This window comes from Ovis canadensis, chromosome X, assembly GCF_042477335.2.
Source record: "Ovis canadensis isolate MfBH-ARS-UI-01 breed Bighorn chromosome X, ARS-UI_OviCan_v2, whole genome shotgun sequence".
In the NCBI taxonomy this organism is placed as follows: domain Eukaryota; kingdom Metazoa; phylum Chordata; class Mammalia; order Artiodactyla; family Bovidae; genus Ovis; species Ovis canadensis.
The window spans coordinates 97334496-97362206 of NC_091727.1; the positions used below are offsets into that span (position 1 = coordinate 97334496).

The 27711-nt window shown below is 38.3% G+C and overlaps 1 protein-coding gene across 3 annotated transcripts in view; it reads left to right on the plus strand.

Moving 5' to 3' along the window:
- MCF2 (MCF.2 cell line derived transforming sequence) overlaps nucleotides 1-27711 on the plus strand; it is a 126027-nt gene that overhangs the window by 71934 nt on the left and 26382 nt on the right. For all 3 annotated transcript variants that reach the window (XM_070290649.1, XM_070290650.1, XM_070290651.1), the window contains exons 13-22: nucleotides 3444-3615; nucleotides 5125-5172; nucleotides 8052-8089; nucleotides 10100-10188; nucleotides 12033-12099; nucleotides 13221-13336; nucleotides 13451-13520; nucleotides 15616-15708; nucleotides 26756-26848; nucleotides 27580-27705. In XM_070290649.1, the coding sequence (XP_070146750.1) occupies nucleotides 3444-3615; nucleotides 5125-5172; nucleotides 8052-8089; nucleotides 10100-10188; nucleotides 12033-12099; nucleotides 13221-13336; nucleotides 13451-13520; nucleotides 15616-15708; nucleotides 26756-26848; nucleotides 27580-27705 (912 nt within the window). The remainder of the gene's footprint in view (nucleotides 1-3443; nucleotides 3616-5124; nucleotides 5173-8051; nucleotides 8090-10099; nucleotides 10189-12032; nucleotides 12100-13220; nucleotides 13337-13450; nucleotides 13521-15615; nucleotides 15709-26755; nucleotides 26849-27579; nucleotides 27706-27711) is intronic.

A 27711-nucleotide genomic window follows, 5' to 3' on the forward strand; every position in this document is an offset into this window, starting at 1 on the left:
ACAGGAGGTGGGGTTCAAAACTATCCCCAAGAAGAAGAAATGCAAAAAGGCAAAATGGTTATCTGAGGAGGCCTTACAGATAGCTGAGAAAAGAAGAGAAGTGAAAGGCAAGTGAGAAAAGGAAAGATATATCCATCTGAATGCAGAGTTATAGAGATTAGGAGAGATAAGAAAGCCTTCCTAAGTGATCAATGCAAAGAGAGGAAAACAAGAGAATGGGAAAGACTAGAGATCTCTTCAAGAAAATTAGAGACACCAAGGGAACATTTCATGCAAAGATGGGCACAATAAAGGACAGAAATGGTATGGACCTAACAGAAGCAGAAGATATTAAGAAGAGGTGGTGAGAATACACAGAAGAACTGTACAAAAAAGATCTTCATGACCCAGATAACCATGATGGTATGGTCACTCATCTAGAGCCAGACATCCTGGAATGGGTAGTCAAATGGGCCTTGGGAAGCATCACTATGAAGAAAGCTAGTGGAGGTGATGGAATTCCAGTTGAGCTATTTCAAATCCTAGGATGCTGTGAAAGTGCTGCACTCAATATGCCAGCAAATTTGGAAAACTCAGCAGTGGCCATGGGACTGGAAAAGGTCAGTTTTCATTCCAATCCCAAAGAAATACAGTGCCAAAGAATGCTCAAACTACTGTACGATCTCACTCATCTCACACACTAGCAAAGTAATGTTCAAAATTCTCCAAGCTGGACTTCAACAGTATACAAACCGAGAATTTCCAGATGTTCAAGCTGAATTTAGAAAAGGCAGAGGAACCAGAGATCAAATTGCTAACATTGCTGGATCATAGAAAAGGCAAGAGAATTCCAGAAAAAACATCTACTTCTGCTTCATTGACTATGCTAAAGCCTTTGACTCTGTGGATCACAACAAACTGGAAAATTCTTAAAGAGATGGGAATACCAGGCCACCTTACCTGACTCCTGAGAAGTCTGTATGCAGGTCAAGAGGCAACAGTTAGAACCAGACATGGAACAATGGCCTGATTCCAAATTGGGAAAGGAGTACGTCAAAGCTATATATTGTCATCTTGCTTATTTAACTTATATGCAGAGTACATCATGTGAAATACTGGACTAGATGAAGCACAAGCTGGAATCAAGATTGCAGGCAGAAATATCAATAGCCTCAGATGCAGATGACATCACCCTTATGGCGGAAAGCAAAGAAGAACTAAAGAGCCTCTTGATGAAAGTGAAAGAGGATAGTGAGAAAGCTGGCTTAAAATTCAACATGCCAAAAATGAAGATCATGGCATCCAGTCCCATCACTTCATGACAAATAAATGGGGAAACAATGGAAACAGTGACAGACTATTTTCTTGTGCTTCAAAATCACTGCAGATGGTGACTGCAGCCATGAAATTAAAAGACGCTTGCTCCTTAGGAGAAAATTTATGACAAACCTAGACAGCATATTAAAAAGCAGAGACAATCCTTTACCCTCAAAGGTCTGTCTTGGCAAAGCTATGGTTTTTCCAGTAGTGATGTATGGATGTGAGAGTTGGACCATAAAGAAAGTTGAGCCCTGAAGAATTGATGCTTTTGAACTGTGGTGTTGGAGAAGACTCTTGAGTCCCTTGGACTGCAAGGAGATCAAACCAGTCAGTCCTAAAGGAAATCAGTCCTGAATGTTCATTGGAAGGATTGATACTGAAGCTGAGGCTCCAATATTTCAGCCACGTAATGTGAAGAGCTGACTCATTGGAAAAGACCCTGATGCTGGGAAAGATTGAAGACAGAGGAGAAAGAGATGACAGAGAATGAGATGGCTGGATGGCATCACCAACTCAATGGACATGAGTTTGAGCAAGTTCTAGAAGTTGGTGATGGACAGAGAAGCCTGGCATGCTGTAGTCCATGAGGTCGCAAAGAGGCAGACATGACAGAGCAACTGAACCAAACTGAACTGAATTTCCTTTTTGAGCTTTGAATTATTTTTAATTAAAAACTTTTTTTTTTTTTTTTTTTTTGCTGAATGGCATGTGGCATCTTAGTTCTTCCACCGGGGATTAAACCTATGCACCCTGCAGTGGGAGTAAGAATCTTAACCACTGGAATACCAGGGAAGTCCCATGACTGCATTACTTTTAAACTCTTTTCACTTACTAGCAGCTTTCACATATATTTTCTTGTGCATCCTTCGAGAAACGTCCAAAGCTGTCATAGGATATTGGGCCCATATCAAGAACAGTCTGCACCGAACATCTTTCCTTCCTGCTGCAGTGACCACCAGAAGATGCTCTGTAGACACAAATCTGGCTTTCCCACTCAGTTTGAGGATAAAGTGATAAAGGAAGGATGTGGGTCTACCTGGGGAATGGGGAGCAGTAGAAGCTTATGTTGGCAGGGTAGAGAGCTTAGGTTAGTTCAGTACCACCCCCTTGCAGCTGCCATCAAGCTCTCTCTCCACATGATAGATAAAAGCATCTGTGATGTTATTTGCTGCTAAAGCATCTCATTGACTCTAAAGTTTAGAATAGTATCTAAATCCATGTTTAGCTTCAGATCTTAGGGGCATGCCGCAGAAGATCAGAAACATGGCCTTGGCGATAACCAAGTGACTCTAGAAGCAACGAAGCCTAACTCTTGCTGCCTCAAATCATGTAGGAGGGCCAGAAGGGTACATTATCCATCAGTGCCTCTGAGGAGCCTTTTACTGAGTTAGACAAAAAGTTCATTCCAGTTTTTCCATACCATTTTACAGAAAAACCCAAACAAACTTTTTGACAAACCCAGTATAACATGGTGAACTGCAGGCTGAAACATAACAAACTACTGTGACAGCGCTTCACTTGGTAGCTTTCTTGTGCTCAAGACGCCCTCTTTTCTAGCTATTATCCCCTTTCAGCCAATGAAGGGTAAATCACCTATTCAGTGACTGACTTATCTGATGATTGCTTGATAAAACTCTTCTCATGAGGTGGCCAAAGTACTGGAGTTGCAACTTCAGCATCATTCCCTCCAAAGAAATCCCAGGGCTGATCTCCTTCAGAATGGACTGGTTGGATCTCCTTGCAGTCCAAGGGACTCTCAAGAGTCTTCTCCAACACCACAGTTCAAAAGCATCAATTCTTTGGCACTCAGCTTTCTTCACAGTCCAACTCTCACATCCATACATGACCATTGGAGAAACCATAGCCTTGACTAGACAGACCTTTGTTGGCAAAGCAGTGTCTCTGCTTTTCCATATGCTATCTATGTTGGTCATAACGTTCCTTCCAAGGAGTAAGCGTCTTTCAATTTCATGGCTGTAGTCATCATCTGCAGTGATTTTGGAGCCCAAAAAATAAAGTCTGACACTGTTTCCACTGTTTCCCCATCTATTTCTAGTTCTATATTAAAGTCTAAATTATGTAATAGGATTTGTAATGACCCCCATTTCAGAAAATATTTCATAGATTTCTTATGTAACCTGCAGGTTCAAATGCAGACCATCCAACTCAAGCTTGAAAACATCCGAAGTATTTTTGAGAACCAACAGGCCGGTTTCAGAAACCTGACAGATAAACATGTGAGGCCGATTCCATTTGTAGTACCTGCTTCTGACAATTTGGTCAGATCTAGAGCACCATTTTTTTCACCTACACAAGGTAGAGTATCTTAGATTTCCCTTTCTCTCTCTTTTCTTCTTGCTGTTGTTTACTTTGTTACTTTTAATGTAAATACTGAACTCATTCTTCAATCCTAAGAAATAAGAATTGTTTTTTTAAGCATCCTTGATCATGTGCAAATTGTATTGCAGAAGGCAGGAGTCATGATAGAGATTATTATATAATAATTAAACATAGTAGTAATATAGTATAGTACAGGATGATGAAAATCTGGGCTGAATTTCCCAATTTTGCAGTGAATATGAACTTTATACTAGCATCAAACTCACAAACAATTCACCCCTTTCTTCAGCAGGTGCAAGGAAGCATATGAAAATAGTATATACATACATACATTTACCACTTATAGGGATAAACTGTTATTTGGTTCTTATAGGCTTCTAATAAGTGAATGACTTAGATAATCAAATAGATTGCCTTTTCTAAACAGGTATAGGTAAATCAAATAATTTTGCTAGTAATTAACTGTTAGAGAGTTTATTTACTTGTAAATGAACGTTAAATGTTTAAAATCTTTGTAGATGATTTTAAACATGTAATATTTATTTCTATTTTCTAAGTTCTGTGGGATAAAATAATTATGCTTTCTGTGGTGTTGAGCTACTCTGGAAATAAGATGACTATTGCCCCAAGGTTTTCCTTCAGCTGCCTCTAGGGCCCCTTAGGGGAAAGTAGTTTGGTCTTTGGGGCCTTAAGTTAATTAAGTTTGTGAAGGTGGGCCTAAATTCCATCTCTTTGATCTGAGAGAATCAGAGACTTTATTAATATATGGGAACTGCTTTGAAAATCAGAGAAAGCCTGAGCCAGGCATAATGAATGTAAAAGTCCAGCTCAGCTCCAGCAGAGATCAGATTAAAACCAAATGATGAAAGCAGGTAACTAGGCTAAGATGATAAAAGTCATATAGTTAGTGGTTATTAAATGTAAAAATATACTCACAAATAAAACTATAAGCATTGCCATAAATGAATAATACTAAGAAGATACTAGGAAAAAAGAATAAGAAGAACAAAAACCAATAGGGGATCAAAACCAACAGCTATGAGAATAAAAATAGAATAGGTTGATATCCCTAAGCAGAAGACAGAGCTCAGTTGTATTTCTGGCTCCATTCATGGGGTGTGTGACCAGGGACAGTTCACTTAACCTCTTTTGTTGATTTTGCCTTGTTTTGTTTATCTATAAATTAGGAATAATAATGCCTACTGATTTCAAAGTGAAATACCTACTGAAGACAAAGTTAAAAAATTGTAGGATATTTAAAAATACTCAATAAACTAGACTATTCCTTCCCTCTGATGAAGGCCTCTTGCTTTATGGTTCTCTAAAAGCTCAACTCCTCTGAAGGGTTGAGGAACAGAGCTCTGAAAAGACTGCCCAAGACCCGTTCAAGGCTTTAGTCACTAAAAGTACATTTTGTTTTGTGTTGTTTCATTTTTTTTTCTTTCTGATATTCTTATTTAATGGCATTACACTTTCTTTCTGCAGTGGGAGTTGGATATTCTTTCTTTCAAGCATGTAAACTTTTTTCAAAAGGTACCCATCTTTATTACTTTTCGTCAGTACATTTTCTGAGTTTGTGTACATGTGAAAAATCAGTTTGGCACCTAAAACCAGCAGCAGTTCCTTCTCACATTCTGCTTAAGGTTAACTTTCTCATTTTTTTCATAATAAGCATCCATTAGTCTCTCAGTATTAAACTTATATTGGAAAATAACTATATAAAAAGTGGATTATGCTCTTTTATCAGATGACCACTTGAAAGATAAAAACAAGGAAAACAATTGGCTTTTAACTTAAATATGTTAAAATAAATTTGCTTTCATTTTAGAGACTGTGTCACCTACAGTAAGCCTATTTGTTGGGAGTAGCTTGAATTTGCCTAAGGTATTTATGAGGAAGATGGGAGCTTACTGAATAAATGACATGATTATATCAGTTATCCATCATGGTTCCTAAATTAAATCAGAGCATCATTTATGCTACAAACACTGTTCATTTTACCTACTTGGTCTGTGAGTAATGGAAATTATAACAATCAGGTCCAAATAATACTTCAAGACTTTTAATTGCTAAGTCAAATATATAAGATTTGGTAAGAAAAAAAAAGAGATTTGGTCAAATCAACACAGAAGTGTTAATTTTTTTTAATAAAATAAGTCAACCATACTAAACCAAAAAAAAAAGTCAAACTGTTTTTGTTGTTGTTGTTGTTGTTTATCTTTATTAATTTGCATCAGGTAGAATCTTATATCTAGCACCGTGTCTGGCACCTAGAAAGATGTAATAAATATTTTGCTAAATTAATATTTCATATAGAGGGAAGTTATGGAAGAACATTGTGTGTGAGAGATAAAATGGTTTGAGCTCCTAAACCTGTAGCTCTAGTCTAGATCTTTCTCCTAAACTTCAGAGTCTGTATTGACAATTTGCCTCCTTGAATTTCCTATTGGCAGCTCAGTCTCAGCATACCCCAAAAGGATGCCATTTTTTCTGCTCCTCTTTCTCACTCACCCCACCTCTAATCAGTCCAAAAATCCACTTCTTCTAATCTGCCCTGCTAGCCCTCACTGCCACCTCCCTAATCCAAGCTAACACCCATCTGTTGCCTTGACAACTGTAGCAGTATCCTTGTTTCCCACTTTCCCTTCTTAAATGCCCCTAGTTGTCTTGCCCTTTGGACTTTACACCTAGTGTTCTCTTCTCTTCCTTAAGGTAAGTTCTTCCTTCCTGCCTCTCCTCCTCTCCTGCACCCCAGTTTGGTCAGGTGTTATACTATGGGATAACAAGCCCCTCTTCATATCTTCCTAACTTTAGCATAATTGCCTGTTTTCTGTTTCTTTTACTAGAATGTAAGCTCAGTTCTGGAGAAGGCAATGGCAACCCATTCCAGTGTTCTTGCCTGGAGAATCCCAGGGACAGCAGAGCCTGGTGGGCTGCCATCTATGAGGTCGCACAGAGTTGGACACAACTGAAGCGATTTAGCAGCAGCAGCAGCATAGTCACATTATTAAAAGAATGAAGACATCTATTGGGTTGGCCAAAAAGGTCAGTTCAGGTGTAGAAACACCTGAACAAACTTTTTGGCCAACCCAATACCTTGCTTTTCGAAAAAGATACACTTCTCATAAATTTTGTATGCGTTCCTTTTTCATCTCTTAATGTATTTGCAAAGAATTAATTAGTAAAAGCTAGTTTATAAAGCTCCATAAGTTTGCTTTATAAGTAAATTTGGATCTCTGGATATCAAGTTTCTTTAAAGTGATAGACATCAATATTTATTGAGAAACTAATTTTATATGGTAATTGCCACTAAGTCTAATTTATATTTATCCATTTACATATATATTATATAAAGGTAAAAATTCCTGTATAGAATATATTTTAAGCAAATGGAGAGAAGGATAAAGTTTAGAGAACTCATTAATAGCAAAGTCTTTCCCTGAGTGGGCCTTGCAGTGGCTCCCAGTAGAGGCAGAAAGGACAAGAAATCTGTTCCTTCCCTGGTGAGAAGTGATGCACACAGCCCATGTGGGGAGAGTTCTTTTCAGCAGCCCTGAGACTTAGGAACTTAAATGGCCTAGTCTTTGACTGGACCATGTCCTGGGCTCTGGAGGAGCATCTGGACTTCTTGCTTGGTAATACAGGGGCTCAGCCTTTGTAAATGAAACAGAAAGATTAAACAGAAATAAAAAGAAAGATTATACAGGAAGAACAGAAAGATGGAAGCTTGGAATTTTGATAAAGTTGTGTTTTTTTTGTTTTATTTGGTTTTGTTTTAGCATTTTAATGTACTTCAGAAGTGTTGTTTTATATAGAATGGTTAGAAACATGAATTCTGACAGTAGATTATACAGATTTGTGTACCACTTCTGCTTCTTGGACATCTTATGCTTAACCTATAAAATGGGGAAGTAGTACTTATCTTCAGGGGTCAATTTGAGAGGTGAAAAAGCAAGTGCACATATAGGGCTTAGAATAGTGTCCAGCATATAGTAAGTGCCAAATAAATGTCAGATGCTCTAATTATTAGTTAAATTGAGATTTTATTCTGAAACTCTTTTTGATTCAGTTAATCAGTGAGCTACAATCTGATTAAATGCTTATGTATTGGAATGATCACTAAATCTGAAAATAATCATGGGTACTAACACCTAGCTTCATACTTGCTGAGCAATCCAGTGAATGTTCAGTGAATGAGAGAATGGGTGAATACATGGCAAAATCATGCTCTATGAGAAGTTGAAATTATGTAGATAAGTCTAACCAATCATCTGTTATATATAGTGTAATTTTAAAATACTAATATAAACATGTTGGCACATTAATCTCTCTTTAATATGCATGCACATATTTTTATGAAAGTATTGATTTTAATTCTTGTTTGAAATTCTTCTCTCATATTTCTCTATCAGGGAAGAAGACTTGGAGACAAAATCAGAGCAACACAGAAGTAAATATCATTAATTAATTCAAAATTGGCTTTATTGCTATAGTTGCAGAGCGGGATGGGGCTAAAACCGTATTTTTCATTCACTGAACCAATATTGTGCATTTGAAAACCTATTATATCTAGAAGAAAAAGCTGCTGCTGTGTTGTGTCTAATTACAGTACTGGCCTAGCCCCAGTTGTGTGAGCAGTTCCTCAAGTCTTGGCTCCAGTTCAGAATAAATGCTATAGAACATCTCATATAAGTTCTAGTTTCTCTTTCCTGCCTGCACCTCAATTGAGCTGAATAAGTGCTGCACCTTTTTACAAAAAGAAATTCCTTTCATAAGTGATTCCAGTCCTGCAAGTAGAAAGCATGGACAAAGGACAGGTTCTAATGGACCATCTGCTAGGCTCAAAAACCACACCTATTGTTTTCTTGGGAGATTCAAGTTTCCTTCTGAGTTATTCATGACAATCTGGTATCTGCAGAGAGTAGCCGCCTCATAACTGCAGCATCTTACGTTTTCTTTGTATGTTCTTGATGGTAAATAAGGCCAAGACTGTATCTCCCAGAGGCGGGATAGCATGTGATACAGATTGTGTGGCTAGAATGCCTGACTTCAGCCCAGCTCCATCACTTACTGGCTGCATAACCTTGTTTCCTTATCTATAAAATGGAGGTAATAAGAGAACACCCTCATTATGGAATTAGTATAACTATGATAAAATAATCTAGTATTTATGAAGTACTTTGAGTATTGTGTGGTACATGGTAATGCTCTAAGTGTTTTATGTAGTTGTTAGCAGGCTAGCATATGACCCATACTGACACACCATGTCTGGTTATCATGTTCTACAGCCAGAGTTTCTGGTTTCACGAAGGAAACAGCCTGAATGCCAAATTCCTTAGTCTGCCATGTCTTTTGGTTCTGGTTTCAAGTCATGCCCGCCTTAGTAGCTATGTGGATTTATTCATTTGCATATCCCCAGGGTAAAAATAGAAGGCTGTGATTCTGTACATTTCCTTGGTGAGATACCTAACTAGTCAATCCAGTTCCCAAATGCACATATACTTCCAAGTCAAGTCAATTTGCACAATCCTTAGGCATTTAAAATTTGATGGTTCAAAACTTTTCAGCCTTGTATTTCAGAACCCTGTTAGGAGTGCATGGCACATACCTATCTGGGAAGTGCAGTATGCAGTATTTTCAGTCTTAATTATAGTAGTTAAAATGATAACACTTGGTACGTGGAGCATACAGAAATCAAAGTATACTTTTAAAGAGGGAATATGAGGGACTTCCCTGGTGGTCCAGAGGTTAAGACTGTGCTTCCAGTGCAGGGAGTGTGGGTTTGATCCCTGGTTGGGGATCTAGGATCCCACATGCCTCGCAGCCAAAAAAAAAAAAAAAAAAAAAACCAAAGCATAAGATAGAAGCAATATTGTAACAAATTCAGGAAAGACCTTAAAAAATGGTACACACACACACACACACACACAAATCCAAAAAAAGAGGGAATGTAATAATGGTGGCTGACCATGGGTTTGGCAGTTTTATCACTTACTAGGTGACCTTGGCCCTTTGTGAAAGCTCTCTGAAACTAAGTTTTCCCCTTCCTGGACAGTCAACTTTTTTTTCCCCCCCTTTGGGTCCAGATCTTAGTTCCCAACCAGGAATGGAACCCATGCCCCCTGCAGTGGAAGTGCAGAGTCTTAACAGCTGACCCATCAGGGAGGTCCCAGGACAATCAACTTTTTAGGAATTAACCTCATTTCCTCAAAGTGCTATAGAAATGAAACATTACTTAATGTATAAAGTAAATTGTACTGAATATCTTAAATCTGTCCTCTTAGGCAACTAAAATAATTTTTAACTAGTATATATCAAAGTTATTTCTGAGGAAAATCATAATACTTTTTAGTTTATCTATATAGTTAGAACGTAGAAAGAAGAAAACTTAATTTGGGCTACATTTCCTTGAAGAACTATACCTACATAGATGCTAATTTCACTTTTCTCTTCATTTCAGACTGAAGCAGTGTATGATTGTCAAGAGAAGAGAAGTTCTGTTCAGTCCTCCAATTTGGACAATGACAATAGCTTGGATATTTTAAAGAAGTATCTTTTATTTATTAACATACACCCATATACACATCTCCCAGTAGGAGGCTCTGATTGAGTGTTCAAAGCAAATGCACTTAGAATTTTGAGTTCCCAGAATACGGTTCTGCTAGGTTGGATCAAATGTGTACTACAGAAGGTTTCAGAAGTTCTGGCCAACCTATACTCTCTTTATGTGACTTGAAAATTAACTAGATCTTTTCAGATTCATAGTCTCCTCTTTTATGAAAGAGGTGAGAGTGAATGGGTCAATGTTTCAAAAACTACAGAAGATTATATAGGTATACAATGTGATTTTATAGATACTAATAAAAATCATTTCATTCACTTTTATATTATTACGTTAACATTCCACAGATATGAATAGTCACCTTTTAAATTTTATATCACAGAGTTTTGAGTAAGTAACATGGATGGAGGAGCTTGGTGGGCTGCAGTCCATGGGGTCGCTAAGAGTCGGACACGACTGGGCGACTTCACTTTCACTTTTCACTTTCACGCATTGGAGAAGGAAATGGCAACCCACTCCAGTGTTCTTGCCTGGAGAATCCCAGGGACGGGGGAGCCTAGTGGGCTGCCGTCTATGGGGTCGCACAGAGTCAGACACGACTGAAGCGACTTAGCAGCAGCAGCAGCAACCGGTAGTTTGGAGCAAGTAACAAGTAATTTAAAACATAGTTATATGCAAAGATTGTTAAATGTTAGTTAAATTTATAAAAGTGTAAAAATTAAATTAAAAAGAGGCCAAGGATAAAAGTTAAATTAGGGACTTCCCTGGTGGTCCAGAAGTTAAGAGTCTAAGCTTCCACTGCAGCAGGTATGGCTTCAATCCCTAGTCAGGGAATGAAGATCCTGCATGCTGTGTGGTGCTGCCAAAACATAAAAAAAAAAAAAAAAAAAGAAAAGAAAAAGAAAAAGAAGTTACATTAAATGGATAACATTGGGGAGTGAGGAAATAAATTTTAAATACAATGTCAATTGGAAATCACATTGGAAGGAAAATGTATTTTATTTTATTTTAAAGAGATAGTAAACAAAGTTACTACAGAAAGTTAAGTATGATCTATATTTGGGAAAACCAGTGTTATAAATTCATATCATGTCTTGGAAAACTTCAGAACATTACCAAGGAAAAAGGAAAAATTGTGTCTAAAATGCTTATATGATTTTTTTCTGACAGAGAGAGAGGGAGAACAATAGCACAGAAATTGTGCTGTCTAAGAAAGTATTCCCTAGGTTTTTAGGAATAGATTTTGTGAGTTTTTAGTAAATGATTCTTAAGCTTAGTGAGTTGGAAATAAAATTAGTTTTTTTTTCCTCATTTAAAAATGACTCCTGAGCCCCATTCCTCTTTTTTTAAAAAAATACATTTTAAAGAGTCTTGTGGGTAGTACTTATTCTAGAAACCATAGAATTAATTTTATATTTTGATGAGAGGGAGAGGGTGGGATGATTTGGGAGAATGGCATTGAAACATGTATACTATCATGTAAGAAACAAATCGCCAGTCTATGTCCAATGCAGGATACAGGAGGCTTGGGGCTGGTCCACGAGGATGACCCAGAGAGATGTTATGGGGAAGGAGGTGGGAGGGGGTTCATGTTTGGGAACGCATGTACACCCATGGTGGATTCATGTCAATGTATGGCAAAACCAATACAGTATTGTAAAGTAAAATAAAGTAAAAATAAAAAATTAAAAACAAAACAAAACAAAACCATGGGTAGTTCCTCTGCAGTGCTAATTTTCATTTTAGATTATTTATCATGATAATAAATGAAATGTTGCAATACAATTCTAAAGCCATAAAATAACTGACAAATACGGTCCTTTCATTTTAGCCACGTCCTAAATGAGCTGATACAGACCGAGAGGGCATATGTTAGGGAACTGTTTACTGTTTTGTTGGTAAGTGACTCAGATTGTATTTTCCTGTCTTTTTAAAAAAATTAATATGATTATTTTAATTGCAGGCTAATTACTTTACAATATTGTAGTGATTTTTGCCATACATTGACATGAATCAGCCATGGGTGTACATGTATTCCCCATCCTGAACCCCCCTCCCACCTCCCTCCCCATCCCATCCCTCTGGGTTATCCCAGTGCACCAGCCCTGAGCACCCTGTCTCATGCATCGAACCTGGACTGGCGATCTGTTTCACACGTGATAATATAGATGCTTCAATGACATTCCCTCAAATCATCCCACCCTCGCCTTCTCCCACAGAGTCCAAAAGACTGTTCTTTACATCTGTGTCTCTTTTGCTGTCTCGCATATAGTGTCATCGTTAACATCTTTCTAAATTTCATATATATGCGTTAACATACTGTATTGGTGTTTTTCTTTCTGACTTACTTCACTCTGTATAATAGGCTCCAATTTCATCTACCTCATTAGAACTGATTCAAATGCATTCTTTCTCTGAAATTCATTAGGAAGTGCAAACTTCCCTTTTTGTCTCCTTCCTTGATTGTTTGTTAAATGTATTCATTCAGGTTCTCCCTCTGCAGTGAGGATTGTGGCTTCAGAATTCATTACAGAAGAGATAAGCTGTTCTGTTAGGAATACAGTGGATTGTTATAATTATTCCCAGGGTGCTATTTAGAGATCATGATACAAAGCCCCAAGTATGGGAGAAAAGCATTCACTTGTTACAAATGTCACATTAGTAATAATAATTTGGTCTGGCAAAACTCAAACACTTATTCCATGTTTAAGGAGAAGTTAATGACCTGTAATATCATCTTTCATACCTGGTTTCTATTTTCTTTCCTGTTAGCTACCTGAAGGCCAAAAAGTTGTCCCTTTCTTCTACCCATTGAGTAGAAAACCTGAATTTCCTTGTCCTGCTATTTAAAATAATAATAGTGGATAACTTGGGGGAACTAGAAGATATGAATAATAAAATTACAAACAACTTTACCCTCTAATCCCATATTCATTCTGCTCTACTTGTATCTTTGGTGGCCCAATCGAATGTTTATGTGACTATTTTTTAAATGAATATATGCATTTATTTTGGGTAGGGCTATAGAGCGGAGATGGACAATCCAGAGATGTTTGTTCTTATGCCACCTCTCCTGAGAAGTAAAAGGGATGTTCTCTTTGGAAACATGGCAGAAATATACGAATTCCATAACAAGTATGTAATTGCTGAATTGAATTTTCTTTTTTGTGATTATTATTTAAACGGTTGTTGACCAATGTAGCATATTTCACATAAAATCGTATTTTTTTTTCTTTGAAATTTTTACAGCATTTTCATGAGCAGTCTGGAAAATTGTGTTGATGCTCCAGAAAGAGTGGGACCTTGTTTCCTGGAAAGGGTTAGTTCAATGATTATATAAATATATAGGCCACCAACATAGCATGTCATTTTCTAGATTTGGAGACAAGGTAGGCATTATTTTTGATATCCTTTTATTTTTGCTGGCGACACATCACTCCAGCAAGTATTTAATGCTAAATCAAGTTTTGTTACAGGAATGGGGTACTGGAGCATGCAAATGACTATTGTATTCTGTAGCATCAAATGCTACAGTGGTTCAGCTTGTGGCCTCTGACCCCTGGGTCATCCCAAGAGTCAGGGACCATCCTGACTGTGAAGATGCAAGAGTTGGAATCATCTTGGCACACCATTCTTGGCTTGGTTAATTTCTAGCCTGAGAGATGCCCTGATAGTCCCCTCTAGTATATGTGAAGTCTTCAAATCAAATATAGTCTGGCTTTCAGACACCAAAGCATCTATCACAGGAACTTTGCAAAACAGGGAGCTGTGTGTTCTTTTTATTCTACAATATCTTTCAAGGAGGCTCATGTCTCTGTGTCCCACGGGTGTGCTTAGTATAATTGACTTCCCAGGCGCTGTAATCACACTCTCCTCCATTAGAGTTTTCTCTCACAATGTTCTCTGCTTATCTAGTTCCTCTACTTCCTGAAAGATCAGTTTTGTTTTGACTTGAAAGTCAGTTTGATAGAGGTGATCACTGAAAGCGTCCAAGGAGATATCTTATCTCAGGAAGTGTTTATGGAGTGAGAAGATAGTAAGGATAGGCAGAACCTTTCCCACCAGGCTCCCCCGTCCCTGGGATTCTCCAGGCAAGAACACTGGAGTGGGTTGCCATTTCCTTCTCCAATGAACATATCCTAATATTTAAAGGCATTTAAACCATGGTCACCTGATACAAAGAGCTGACTCATTTGAAAAGACCCTGATGCTGGGAAAGATTGAAGGTGGGAGGAGAAGAGGACGACAGAGGATGAGATGGTTGGATGGCATCACCAACTCAATGGACATGAGTTTGAGTGAACTCCGGGAGTTGGTGATGGACAGGGAGGCCTCGTGTGCTGCAGTTAATGGGGTTGCAAAGAGTCAGACACAGCTGAGCGACTGAACTGAACTGAACTGAAACCATGGCCAGATTCTTCCCTAATTCTTCCCTAATACCTTAAGCAACAGCAGCTCCTCTTGCCTTTGAACTTATATGGTACTTAATGTCTCTGCTACTCGTTGGGAATTTTACATATACTACGCATGTTTATACATGAATTTCATGAATTATTTCTCCAACTAGATGGAAAACTGATTGAGGCAGGGTCCATATCCTGTATATTTTTGTATCTCTAGTAAGGTCAGCAGAGTTCTTGGCAACCAGTAGTTTAATAAATGCCTATTGATCTGTTCATTCATTCAGCAGTCATCAACTATTCAGTACCTAGTTTGAGCCAAGCACTGAACTAGGCAATGTGGAATACCAAAACTATTCACATAGGAAAAGAGGGATTCCACTATGTACAGTGTCAGTTGTGCTGTATTAAAGTTGTACGAAGGGTCTTATAGGAGCCAAGAAGAAGTGCATCTGATATTGACTGGAGGTATAAACGATGGCTGTATAGAAGAGATGACTCGTGAGATGAGTGTTAATGACTGAGTAGTAGGTAGCCCATTAGATGAGGGTCAAATGAACAGGGAGAGAGAAGAGGGTGAGCAGATACTGCACAGGGTTCTGGTACAATGATGATGGTCCAATGAGGACCCAAGGACCTTGGGAGTTACTATAAGTTCATTCACTAGGGAATGGAGTAACTGAGAGCAAAGATAGAGTGTATCTCTTGGTACCCGGTTAGCTGGTAGTAATCAAAAAAGTAGTCTGTTTTCATGGTTCATTCAGAGAAGGCTTTTTTCCCTCTAACTCTCAAACTTGGTAAGTGGAAGTTATGAAATTGCTTGGATAATTATGTGTCCCTCTCCCCGGTTTGCTGGGCATGCTGGTCGTGGAATATAAAGAAGGCTTCTGACCTGGCCCTTTAAGCCACATTCCCTGTGATGCTTGGCCACACTCACTCTTGCTCAGACTTTCTTGATAAGAAAAGGACACATTCACAAATCGCTAATACATTTGCATTTTCTTTTTATCACAGAAAGATGATTTTCAAATGTATGCGAAGTATTGTCAGAATAAGCCCAGGTCAGAGGCAATTTGGAAGAAGTATTCAGAATGTGCCTTTTTCCAGGTATAGTAATTGTTCAAGTGTTGGATAAAGTCTCTGTGGAAGATACTGGGATATTTCTTATTTATAAATTCATTTTCTGCTTTCAGTAAGTTATATATATATATATATATGTGTGTGTGTGTGTGTGTGTCTGTGTGTCTGTGTGTGTCTGTGTGTGTGTATGTTAGTTGCTTAGTCATGTCTGACTCTGTGCAACCTTATAGACTGTAGCCCAGCAGACTCCTCTGTTCATGGGATTCTCCCAGCAAGAATACTGGAGTGGGTAGCCATTCCCTTCTCTAGGGCATCTTCCTGACCAAGGGATCAAACCTGGATCTCCTGCATTGCAGGCAGATTCTTTACCATCTGAGGAAGCCTTTTGTGTATATATATGTGCGGTTTGACCCTCCCCAAAATACACATGTATGTATACCAACATATTTGCCACTCCCTAGAGGCAACTACTTTCTGCTTTTTTAGATTTTTTTTTCATTATTTACCTCCATATCTCCAAATATCACACTTATATTGCTGCTTCCCATGATAGAAAATGAGAATTTAGCTTTCTTTCATTGTTCTTGCCTCCCTGCAGAATTTCTGTTGTCTTCACTTTGGTTATGGCCTAATAATATTCCATAGTATGGATATTCCACATTTTATTTACCCATTCATCACCTGATAGACATTTGAGTTGTCTCTACCTTTTGTGTGGGCTTCCCTTGTGGCTCAGCTGGTAAAGAAGCCACCTGCAATGCAGGAGACCTGGGTTCGATCCCTGGGTTAGGAAGATCTCCTGGAGAAGGGAAAGGCTACCCACTCCAGTATTCTGGCCTGGAGAATTCCTTGTAATGTATAGTCCATGGGGTCACAAAGAGTCGAACATGACTGAGCAACTTTCACTTCACTTCACCTTTTGTGTATAAGCTTTTGTGTGAACATTATTTTCTTTTCTCTTTTCCATTAACTTGGGTATGAAATTGCTAGGTCAATTGTGTTTAACTTTTTGAAGAACCGTTAGATTGTTTTCCAAAGTTGCTGCACCATTTTATATTCCTATGAGAGTGAATGAGGGACCTAATTGCCCCACATCCCCACTAACACTTGTTTGTATCTAATTACTTCTTAAACAAGCATTTATTTTTTTTAATGTTCTTATATTTGTATTTGTATTTTTTATTTTTTTAAAATAAATTTATTTATTTTAATTAGAGGCTAATCACTTTACAATATTGCAGTGGTTTTGCCATACACTGACATGAATCTGCCACGGGTATACATGTGTTCCCTATCCTGAAATCCCTTCCCACGCCCCTCCCCATCCTATCTCTCTGGGTCATCCCAGTGCACCAGCCCCAAACACCCTGTATCATGCATTGAACCTGGACTGGCAATCTATTTCACATATGATAATATACACGTTTCAATGTCATTCTCCCAAATCATCCCACCCTCGCCCTCTCCCACAGAGTCCAAAAGACTGTTCTATACATCTGTGTCTCTTTTGCTATCTCGCATATAGTGTCCTCGTTACCATCTTTCTAAATTCCATATATATGCATTAGTATACTGTATTGGTGTTTTTCTTTCTGGCTTACTTCACTCTATATAGTAGGCTCCAGTTTCATCTACCTCATTAGAACTGATTCAAATGCATTCTTTTTAATGGCTGAGTAATATTCCATTGTGTATATGTAGCCCAGCTTTCTTATCCATTCGTCTGCTGATGGACATCTAGGTTGCTTCCATGTCCTGGTTATTATAAGCAGTGCTGCAATGAACATTGGGGTACATGTGTCTCTTTCAATTCTGGTTTCCTCGGTGTGTATGCCCAGCAGTGGGATTGCTGGGTCATATGGCAGTTCTATTTCCAGTTTTTTAAGGAATCTCCACACTGTTCTCCATAGTGGCTGTACTAGTTTGCATTCTCACCAACAGTGTAAGAGGGTTCCCTTTTCTCCACACCCTCTCCAGCATTTATTGCTTGTAGACTTTTGGATAGCAGCCATTCTGACTGGCATGAAATGGTACCTCATTGTGGATTTGATTTGCATTTCTCTGATAATGAGTGATGTTGAGCATCTTTTCCTGTGATTGTTAGCCATTTGTATGTCTTCTTTGGAGTAATGTCTCTTTAGTTCTTTGGCCCAATTTTTGATTGGGTCATTTATTTTTCTGGAATTGAGCTGTAGGAGTTGCTTGTACATTCCATTGGCTCTTTTGCTATTATTTTCTCCCGTTCTGAAGGCTGTCTTTTCACCTTGCTTATAGTTTCCTTTGTTGTGCAGAAGCTTTTAATTTTAATTAGGTCTCATTTGTTTATTTTTACTTTTATTTCCAATATTCTGGGAGGTGGGTCATAGTGGATCCTGCTGTGGTTTATGTCGGAGAGAGTTTTGCCTATGTTTTCCTTTAGGAGTGTTATAGTTTCTGGTATAATGTTTAGGTCTTTAATCCATTTTGAGTTTATTTTTGTGTATGGTGTTAGAATGTGTTCTAGTTTCATCCTTTTATAAGTGGTTCTCCAGGTTTCCCAACACCAGTTGTTAGAGAGATTGTCTTTTCTCCATTGTATATTCTTGCCTCCTTTGTCAAAGATAAGGTGTCCATAGGTGTGTGGATTTATCTCTGGGCTTTCTATTTTGTTCCATTGATCTATATTTCTGTCTTTGTGCCAGTACCATACTATCTTGATGACTGTGGCTTTGTAGTAGAGCTTGAAGTCAGGCAGGTTGATTCCTCCAGTTCCATTCTTCTTTCTCAAGATTGCTTTGGCTATTTGAGATTTTTTTGTATTTGCATACAAATTGTGAAATTATTTGTTCTAGTTCTGTGAAAAATACCATTAGTAGCTTGATAGGGATTGCATTGAATTTATAGATTGCTTTGGGTCATATACTCATTTTCACTATATTGATTCTTTGAATCCATGAACATGGTATATTTCTCCATCTATTTGTGTCCTCTTTGACTTCTTTCACCAGTGTTTTATAGTTTTCTATATATAGGTGTTTTGTTTCTTTAGGTAGATATATTCCTAAGTATTTTATTCTTTTCATTGCAATGGTGAATGGAATTGTTTCCTTAATTTCTCTTTCTGTTTTCTTGTTAGTGTATAGGAATGCAAGGAATTTCTGTGTGTTAATTTTATATTCTGCAACTTGAGTATATTCATTGATTAGCTCTAGTAATTTTGTGGTGGAGCCTTTAGGGTTTGCTATTAGAGGATCATGTCATCTGCAAACAGTGAGAGTTTACTTCTTCTGTTCCAATTTGGATTCCTTTTATTTATTTTTCTGCTCTGATTGCTGTGGCCAAAACTTCCAAAACTATGTTGAATAGTGGTGAGAGTGGGCACCCTTGTTTTGTTCCTGACTTTAGGGGTAATGCTCTCAATTTTTCGCCATTGAGGATAATGTTTGCTGTGGGTTTGTCATACATAGCTTTTATTATGTTGAGATATGTTCCTTCTATTCCTGCTTTCTGGAGGGTTTTATCATAAATGGATGTTAAATTTTGTCAAAGGCTTTCTCTGCATCTATTGAGATAATCATATGGTTTTTAATCTTCCAGTTTGTTAATGTGGTGTATTACATTGATTGACTTGTGGATATTGAAGAAACCTTGCATCCTGGGATAAAGCCCACTTGGTCATGATGTATGATCTTTTTAATATGTTGTTGGATTCTGTTTGCTAGAATTTTCTTAAGGATTTTTGCATCTATGTTCATCAGTGATATTGGCCTGTAGTTTTCTTATTTTGTGGCATCTTTGTCAGGTTTTGGTATTAGGGTGATGGTGGCCTCATAGAATGAGTTTGGAAGTTTACCTTCCTCTGCAATTTTCTGAAAGAGTTTAGGTAGGATAGGTGTTAGCTCTTCTCTAAATTTTTGGTAGAATTCAGCTGTGAAGCCATCTGGTCCTGGGCTTTTGTTTGCTGGAAGATTTCTGATTAGAGTTTCAATTTCCGTGCTTGTTATGGGTCTGTTAAGATTTTCTATTTCTTCCTGGTTCAGTTTTGGAAAGTTGTACTTTTCTAAGAATTTGTCCATTTCTTCCAGGTTGTCCATTTTATTGGCATATAGTTGCTCATAGTAGTTTCTTATGATCTTTGTATTTCTGTGTTGTCGTGATTTTTCCATTTTCATTTCTAACTTTGTTGATTTGATTCTTCTCTCTTTGTTTCTTGATGAGTCTGGCTAATGGTTTGTCAATTTTATTTATCTTCTCAAAGAACCAGCTTTTGGCTTTGTTTATTTTTGCTATGGTCTCTTTTGTTTCTTTTGCATTTATCTCTGCCCTAATTTTTGTGATTTCTTTCCTTCTACAAACCCGGGGGTTCTTCATTTTTTCCTTTTCTATTGCTTTAGGTTTAGAGTTAGGTTATTTATTTGACTTTTTTCTTCTTTCTTGAGGTAAGCCTGTATTGCTATGAACCTTCCCCGTTAGCACTGCTTTTACAGTGTCCCATAGGTTTTGGGTTGTTGTGTTTTCATTTTCATTCATTTCTATGCATATTTTGATTTCTTCTATGATTTGTTGGTTATTCAGCCACATGTTGTTCAGCCTCCATATGTTGGAATTTTAAATAGTTTTTCTCCTGTAATTGAGATCTAATCTTACTGCATTGTGGTCAAAAAAGATGCTTGGAATGATTTCAATTTTTTTGAATTTGCCAAGGCTAGATTTATGGCCCAAGATGTGATCTGTCCTGGAGAAGGTTCCATGTGCACTTGAGAAAAAGGTGAAATTCATTGTTTTGGGGTGAAATGTCCTATAGATATCAATTAGGTCTAACTGGTCTATTTTATCATTTAAAGTTTGTGTTTCCTTGTTAATTTTCTGTTTAGTTGATCTATCTATAGGTGTGAGTGGGGTACTAAAGTCTCCCACTATTATTGTGTTAGTGTTAATTTCCTCTTTCATACTTGTTAGCATTTGCCTTATATATTGTGGTGTTCCTATTTTGGGTGCATATGTTTTTATAATTGTTCTGTCTTCTTCTTGAACTGATCCTTTGATCACTATGTAGTTTCCTTCTTTGTCTCTTTTCACAGCCTTTGTTTTAAAGTCTATTTTATCTGATATGAGTATTGCTACTCTTGCTTTCTTTTGGTCTCTATTTGCATGGAATATCTTTTTCTAACCCTTCAGTTTCAGTCTGTATGTGTACCCTGTTTTGAGGTGAGTCTCTTGTAGACAACATATATAGGGGTCTTGTTTTTGTATCCATTCAGCCAGTCTTTGTCTTTGGTTGGGACATTCAACCCGTTTATATTTAAGGTAATTATTGATAAGTATGATCCCGTTGCCATTTACTTTGTTGTTTTGGGTTCAAGTTTATACACCCTTTCTGTGTTTCCTGCCTAGAGAAAATCCTTTAGCATTTGTTGGAGAGCTGGTTTGGTGGTGCTGAATTCTCTCAGCTTTTGCTTGTCTGTAAATCTTTTGATTTCTCCTTCATGTTTGAATGAGATTCTTGCTGGCTACAGTAATCTGGGTTGTAGGTTTTTCTCTTTCATCAGTTTAAGTATGTCCTACCATTCTCTTCTGGCCTGAAGAGTTTCTATTGAAAGATCAGCTGTTATCCTTATGGGAATCCCCTTGTGTGTTATTTGTTGTTTTTCCCTTGCTGCTTTTAATATTTGTTCTCTGTGTTTAATCTTTGTTAATTTAATTAATATGTGTCTTGGGGTGTTTCTTGCATTTATCCTGTTTTGAACTCTCTGGGTTTCTTGGAATTGAGTGATTATTTCCTTCCCCATTTTAGGGAAGTTTTCAACTATTATCTCCTCAAGTATTTTCTCATGGTCTTTCTTTTTGTTTTCTTCTTCTGGGATTCCTATGATTCAAATGTCGGGGCATTTAACATTGTCCCAGAGGTCTCTGAGGTTGTCCTCATTTCTTTTTTTTTTTTTTCCCCTCTCTGCTTCATTTATTTCTACCATTCTATCTTCTACCTCACTCATCCTATCTTCTACCTCCATTATTCTACTGTTGATTCCCTCCAGAGTGTTTTTGATCTCATTTATTGCATTATTCATTATATATTGACTCATTTTTATTTCTTCTAGGTCCTTGTTAAACGTTTCTTGCATCTTAATCCTTGTCTCCAGGCTATTTATCTGTAACTCCATTTTGTTTTCAAGATCTCGGATCATTTTCACTATCATTATTTGGAGTTCTTTATCAGGTAGATTCCCTATCTGTTCCTCTTCTGTTTGGTTTGATGGGTATTTATCCTGTTCCTTTGCCTGCTGAGTATTTCTCTGTCTTTTCCTCTTGTTTATATTGCTGTGTTTGGGGTGGCCTTTCTGTATTCTGGCAGTTTGTGGTTCCTCTTTATTGTGGAGTTTCCTCACTGTGGGTAGGGTTGTACCGGTGGCTTGTCAAGGTTTCCTGGTTAGGGAAGCTTGTGTCGGTGTTCTGGTGGGTGGAGCTGGATTTCTTCTCTCTGGAGTGCAATGACGTGTCCAGTAATGAGTTTTGAGATATCAGTGGGTTTGGAGTGACTTTGCGCAGGTTGTATATTGAAACTCAGGGCTGTGTTCCTGTGTTGCTGGAGAATTTGCATGGTATGTCTTGCTCTGGAACTTGTTGGCCCTTGGATGCTGCTTGGTTTCAGTGTCAGTATGGAGGCATTTGATGAGCTCCTGTCGATTAATGTTCCCTGGAGTCAGGAGTTCTCTGGTGTTCTCAGGATTTGGACTTAAGCCTCCTGCTCTGGTTTTCAGTCTTATTCTTACAGTAGCCTCAAGAGTTCTCCATCTATACAGCATTGTTGATAAAACATCTAGGTTAATAATGAAAAGTTTCTCCACAATGAGGGACACCTGGAGAGGTACACAGAGTTACATGGAGAAGAGAAGAAGAAAGAGGGAAATAGAGATGACCAGGAGGAGAAGAGAGGGAATCAAAAGGGGCGAGAGCAAGCTAAGCAGTAATCACTTCTCTATGTGCTGTCCCCAGTCTGGACCCCTCAGAGATGTTCACGGAGTTATACAGAGAAGAGAAGAGGGAGGAAGGAGACAGAGGTGGCCAGGAGAATAAAAGGGGGAATCAAAAGGAGAAAGACCTATCTAGCCAGTGTTCAGTTCCCTAAGTGTTCTCCACAGCCTGGAACACACAAAGAGATTCACAGAGTTAGGTAGAGAAGAGAAAGGGGAAGGAGAAATTAGAGGCAACCTGGTTGAGAAAAAGGATAGTTAAAAGGGGGAGAGAGCAATCAAGCCAGTAATCTCAGTCCCAAGTAAAAATGGGTACTGAAGACTGGGTTCTTAAAGGTACAAAAATGATAACAAATACCAAAAAGGAAAGATTAAAAATCTAGAGTAGAGGTTATAATCTCAAAAATACAATATTAAAAAAAAAACAAATTCACAAACATTTTAAAATATATATAAGAAGTTTGCTTCCCTGGTGGCACAGACGGTAAAGCGTCTGCCTGCAGTGCTGGAGACCTGGGTTCAATCCCTGGGTTGGGAAGATCCCCTGGAGAAGGAAATCACAACCCATTCCAGTGGGTTTGTCTGAAAAATTCCATGGACTGAGGAGCTTGGTAGGCTACAGTCCTTGGGGTCACAAAAAGTCTGACACGACTGAGCGACTTCACTTCACTTTGCTTTAAAAATAGGGTCTTTTTTTGCAAAGTAATAGTTGGTTATAAAAATGAAAATTAAAGGAGTAATAGAAGACGTTAAAGTAAAAAAATTTTTTTTAATTTTTTTTTCCTTTACAATATTGTATTGGTTTTGCCATACATCAAAGATGAATCCGGCATGAGTGTACACGTGTTCCCAATCCTGAAACCCCTCCCCCCTCCCTCCCCATACCATCTCTCTAGGTCATCCCAGTGCACCAGCCCCAAGAAAATTATAATAATAAAAATATATCTAGGACTTTCTCTGGTGGTGTTGTGGACAGTGTGGGATCAGTACATTTTCTGATAGTTCCTTGATCTGGGTTCTCTAAAGATGTATAGACCCCTCCTTATGTAGTCATTGCTAACTACAGGGTTTTAATCTATTGCATCTGTCACTTCCAAAGTGGTTCCCTGTTTATTTTAGCTTCTTCTGTTTGCTGGTCTTTTCAGTGTCTAATTTCCACCCAGACACAAGGGGGCGGTGGTGGTCACTTTTTTAGGCTCACTTGTTCAGTCGTGCTGTGAGGAGGGAGGAACACTGCAAACAAATATCACTGGAATGTGTGGGGAGTGCTCACAGTGTTTCAGCAGCACTGGGTTAGCCCCCACTCACAGCGTGTGGGCTTTCCCAGTCTACACTTCTCAGGCTTTAGGTTGCTGTGCCAGGAACTCTCTGACATGGGCCCTGGGTTGCATGCACTTCCCACGTCTAAGCTGCTCAGGTTCAGGTTCTTGGGTACTCCACAAAGGTACAGACTCGGTTGGGCCTGCGTTCTGTGCCCTTCCCAGGTCCGAGCAGCTTAGGTGACCAGGTGCTTGCCGAGTGCAGTCATCCCCAGTTGGAGGGTGCATCTTATTGCCCTCCCTGTCCCTCCACTCGGTTTTCTGGGTGTATAATGGGTGTGCCTTCTCAGGTGTGCCATGTGTCTCTTCTGGGGAGCTGATCTCTGGCTGCGACCCTCCTGGTGGATGTCAATCGTCCAGAATCCCAAGAAGTCTTGGTTAGCAACAAAGCTTGCTTGCAGTTTGGTAGAGGATGCCTCTCCCAGGCCACGATTGCCCCCATCCAGCTCTGGCTGCCCTCATCTGCCTGTCTCCGGCAGGGGATAGGCTGGTCCGCAGCTGGCTAGCTGTGCTCAGTCCTTTGTTCTGTGAGTGGGCCTGGCAGTGTCTTAGGTTGGGGCTTTTCGTGGGATAGCTATGCCACAGTGTGGATTGTTATCTCAAATTAGTTCCCTCAGATTGCCCTCAGGGCATTCAGGCCCAGTCCTTACCCTAAGCAGTGCAGCCCGTGCCTCCCTGTCCAGCCCCTGCTTGCTAGTGGCAGATGCGAGCGTCTGGGCTGCTTCTGTGCTGGGAGTTGCTGTTAGCCATATAATCTGTGGGTTTTGATTATTTTTATTTTTATTTTTTTTTAGTTTTTTATTTTTTAAATTTTAAAATCTTTAATTCTTACATGCATTCCCAAACATGAACCCCCCTCCCACCTCCCTCCCCATAACATCTTTCTGGGTCATCCCCATGCACCAGCCCCAAGCATGCTGCATCCTGCGTCAGACATAGACTGGCGATTCAATTCACATGATAGTATACATGTTAGAATGTCATTCTCCCAAATCATCCCACCCTCTCCCTCTCCCTCTGAGTCCAAAAGTCCGTTATACACATCTGTGTCTCTTTCCCTGTCTTGCATACAGGGTCATCATTGCCATCTTCCTAAATTCCATATATATGTGTTAGTATACTGTATTGGTGTTTTTCTTTCTGGCTTACTTCACTCTGTATAATCGGCTCCAGTTTCATCCATCTCAGATTCCTTAAAAAATTGCAAATAGAACTCCCTTATGACCCAGCAATCCCACTGCTGGGCATACACACGGAGGAAACCAGAATTGAAAGAGACACATGTACCCCAATGTTCATCGCAGCACTGTTTATAATAGCCAGGACATGGAAACAACCTAGATGTCCATCAGCAGATGAATGGATAAGAAAGCTGTGGTACATATACACAATGGAGTATTACTCAGCGGTTAAAAAGAATTCATTTGAATCAGTTCTGATTATTTATTTATTTATCTTTCCTCCCAGTTATGTTGCCCTCTGAGATTCCAAGACTCACCATAGACCCACCGGTGAGAGTGTTTCCTGGTGTTTGGAAACTTCTCTTTTTATAAAGATTCCCTTCCTGGGACGGATCTCCATCCCTACCTCTTTTGTCTCTCTTTTTATCTTTTATATTTTGTCCTACCCCCTTTCAAAGACAATGGGCTGCCTTTCTGGGTGCCTGATGTCCTCTGCCAGCATTCAGAAGTTGTTTTGTGGAATTTGCTCAGCGTTCAAAATTTTTTTTTGATGAATTTGTGTTGGAGAAAATGGTCTCCCCGTCCTATTCCTCTGCCATCTTAGGACTGCCCCTTAAACAAGCATTTAAAATTACTTCTTATACAACCATCTTTTTTTAAAACCCCACCTTAATCTCCAACTTTCAGAGGAGGAAGAGGAAGGCATTCTTGGAGGAGGTGGAAAGATGTTCTTGAACATAAATTGAGTTATTCCTTGGGTTTGCCCTTTTCCAGTTTCCAAATTTTGTAGATGTTTTCCCCTCTCTCAGCTTTTAACTTTAGGTTTTGCCTTGTAAAAGTGTTTCCATCATGTTAGTTGTATTTCATGAGTGAGAAGAGCCAAATACATGTATCAGTTCACCATTTTTAACCATAAATTGATAATTGAATTAGATGTATTGAATTTTACCCATATATAGAGGAGGGTCCTGAATCTTATGTAGGTATATCCTCTCCCATTCCCTTTGTGTTCTGCACTTCCTATATGCACATTTCATCCTAAATAGCTTCTTTTTGCCCTAAATATGGACTCTACAATGTTCCCAGGACCCAAAGTCATGTCTTCTATATTTATAGTGGCAGCAAGCCAGTAATCAGATGAAATATAGCACTAGTTGATAAGGGCTATATTTTTCTTGTGACATTTAGGAAACTCTTCTCATACCCAGTCTGATTTATATTCAGTGTAACCTATTTCTTTTCTGGGTCTTGTCCTGTGGAACTGAGCCTTTTGTTAGTTTTCTTGGATACTCTACAGAACTTTCTGGTCATGTTAACATAGGATCATTCATTGCTTTCTGACTTTTTAAGCATTCCACATGATTGTGAATTTATACATAATTTTTTTTGTCTTTGAAATTTGGGGATTTTTTGTCTCTCCAATCCTTGAAATAATGTTCACTGTAGTTTTTCCAGATATACTGCCTCTTAAAATTTCCATACCATATAGGACAACGATCTTTCTGGTAAATTTTCCTTGAGATGTAAGAAACATCCATGTATTGGGTCTAATCAGTGAACATTTGGCATTTTCATAGGCAAATGTCTTAATTTAAACTTATTAATAATTCTGTTTTAATGACAGGAATGTCAAAGAAAATTAAAACACAGACTTGGTCTAGATTCCTATTTACTGAAACCAGTGCAACGTATCACTAAATACCAGTTACTATTGAAGGTAATTACATGAAGCATTTCTTTCTTTCTTTACTTACTTTTTTGGGTCAGATGTAGCAAAACCATTAAAAAGGAAGCACTAGAAATAGGTAGGCTCCCTGACTGGGAGGGCTAGATATAGCAGTAGAATCTATGCTTTTAGCTGTTTAAGTGTCCATACAAGTTACACTGATATATGGACAAGATTGACTGCAGAACGTTTACTGTTGTTAAGTGGAACTAAACAATACTTCTTACAGTTTTGAGACTGTATTTCCTATGAGCCTTCTCAGTGAAAAATAAAGATAGCATATCCCTGAGTAATGTGAAAGGATTCCTAAAATGTCATGTTAGGTATAAATATAACATTGTTTTAAAATATCTTTTCACAATGTTCTATGGTGTAAACATGGTGAATAAAATTAATTGTTCTACATGGAGGACCAAAAAGATGTGTAATTGTTTTAAAAACGAATCTCTAGTGTATCCTAATAGCTATTGTTTGCCAGCCCCAGAAGTATTGAATGTTCTTTACTTTCTACTGTTTAGTCACTATTCCATTTCTTCCCCAGTTTTGACATTGTTATTAAATATAATATTAATGTGACAAATAGCATGTGAAAGAAATTACTCAAAAAAGTGCCACTATCTTTGGATTCCTCCTTGAAAGCATGTTAGCAAAAAATATATTCATTTTCTCCAGCTATTAATATCTGCCTAATATTAAGTTTAACTCTTGCCTTCTAATTACAGGAGCTATTAAAATATAGCAAAGACTGTGTGGGATCTGTAGAATTAAAGGAGGCGCTTGACACAATGCTGGATTTACTGAAGTCAGTTAATGACTTAATGCATCAGACTGCAATAAATGGCTATATCGTAAGT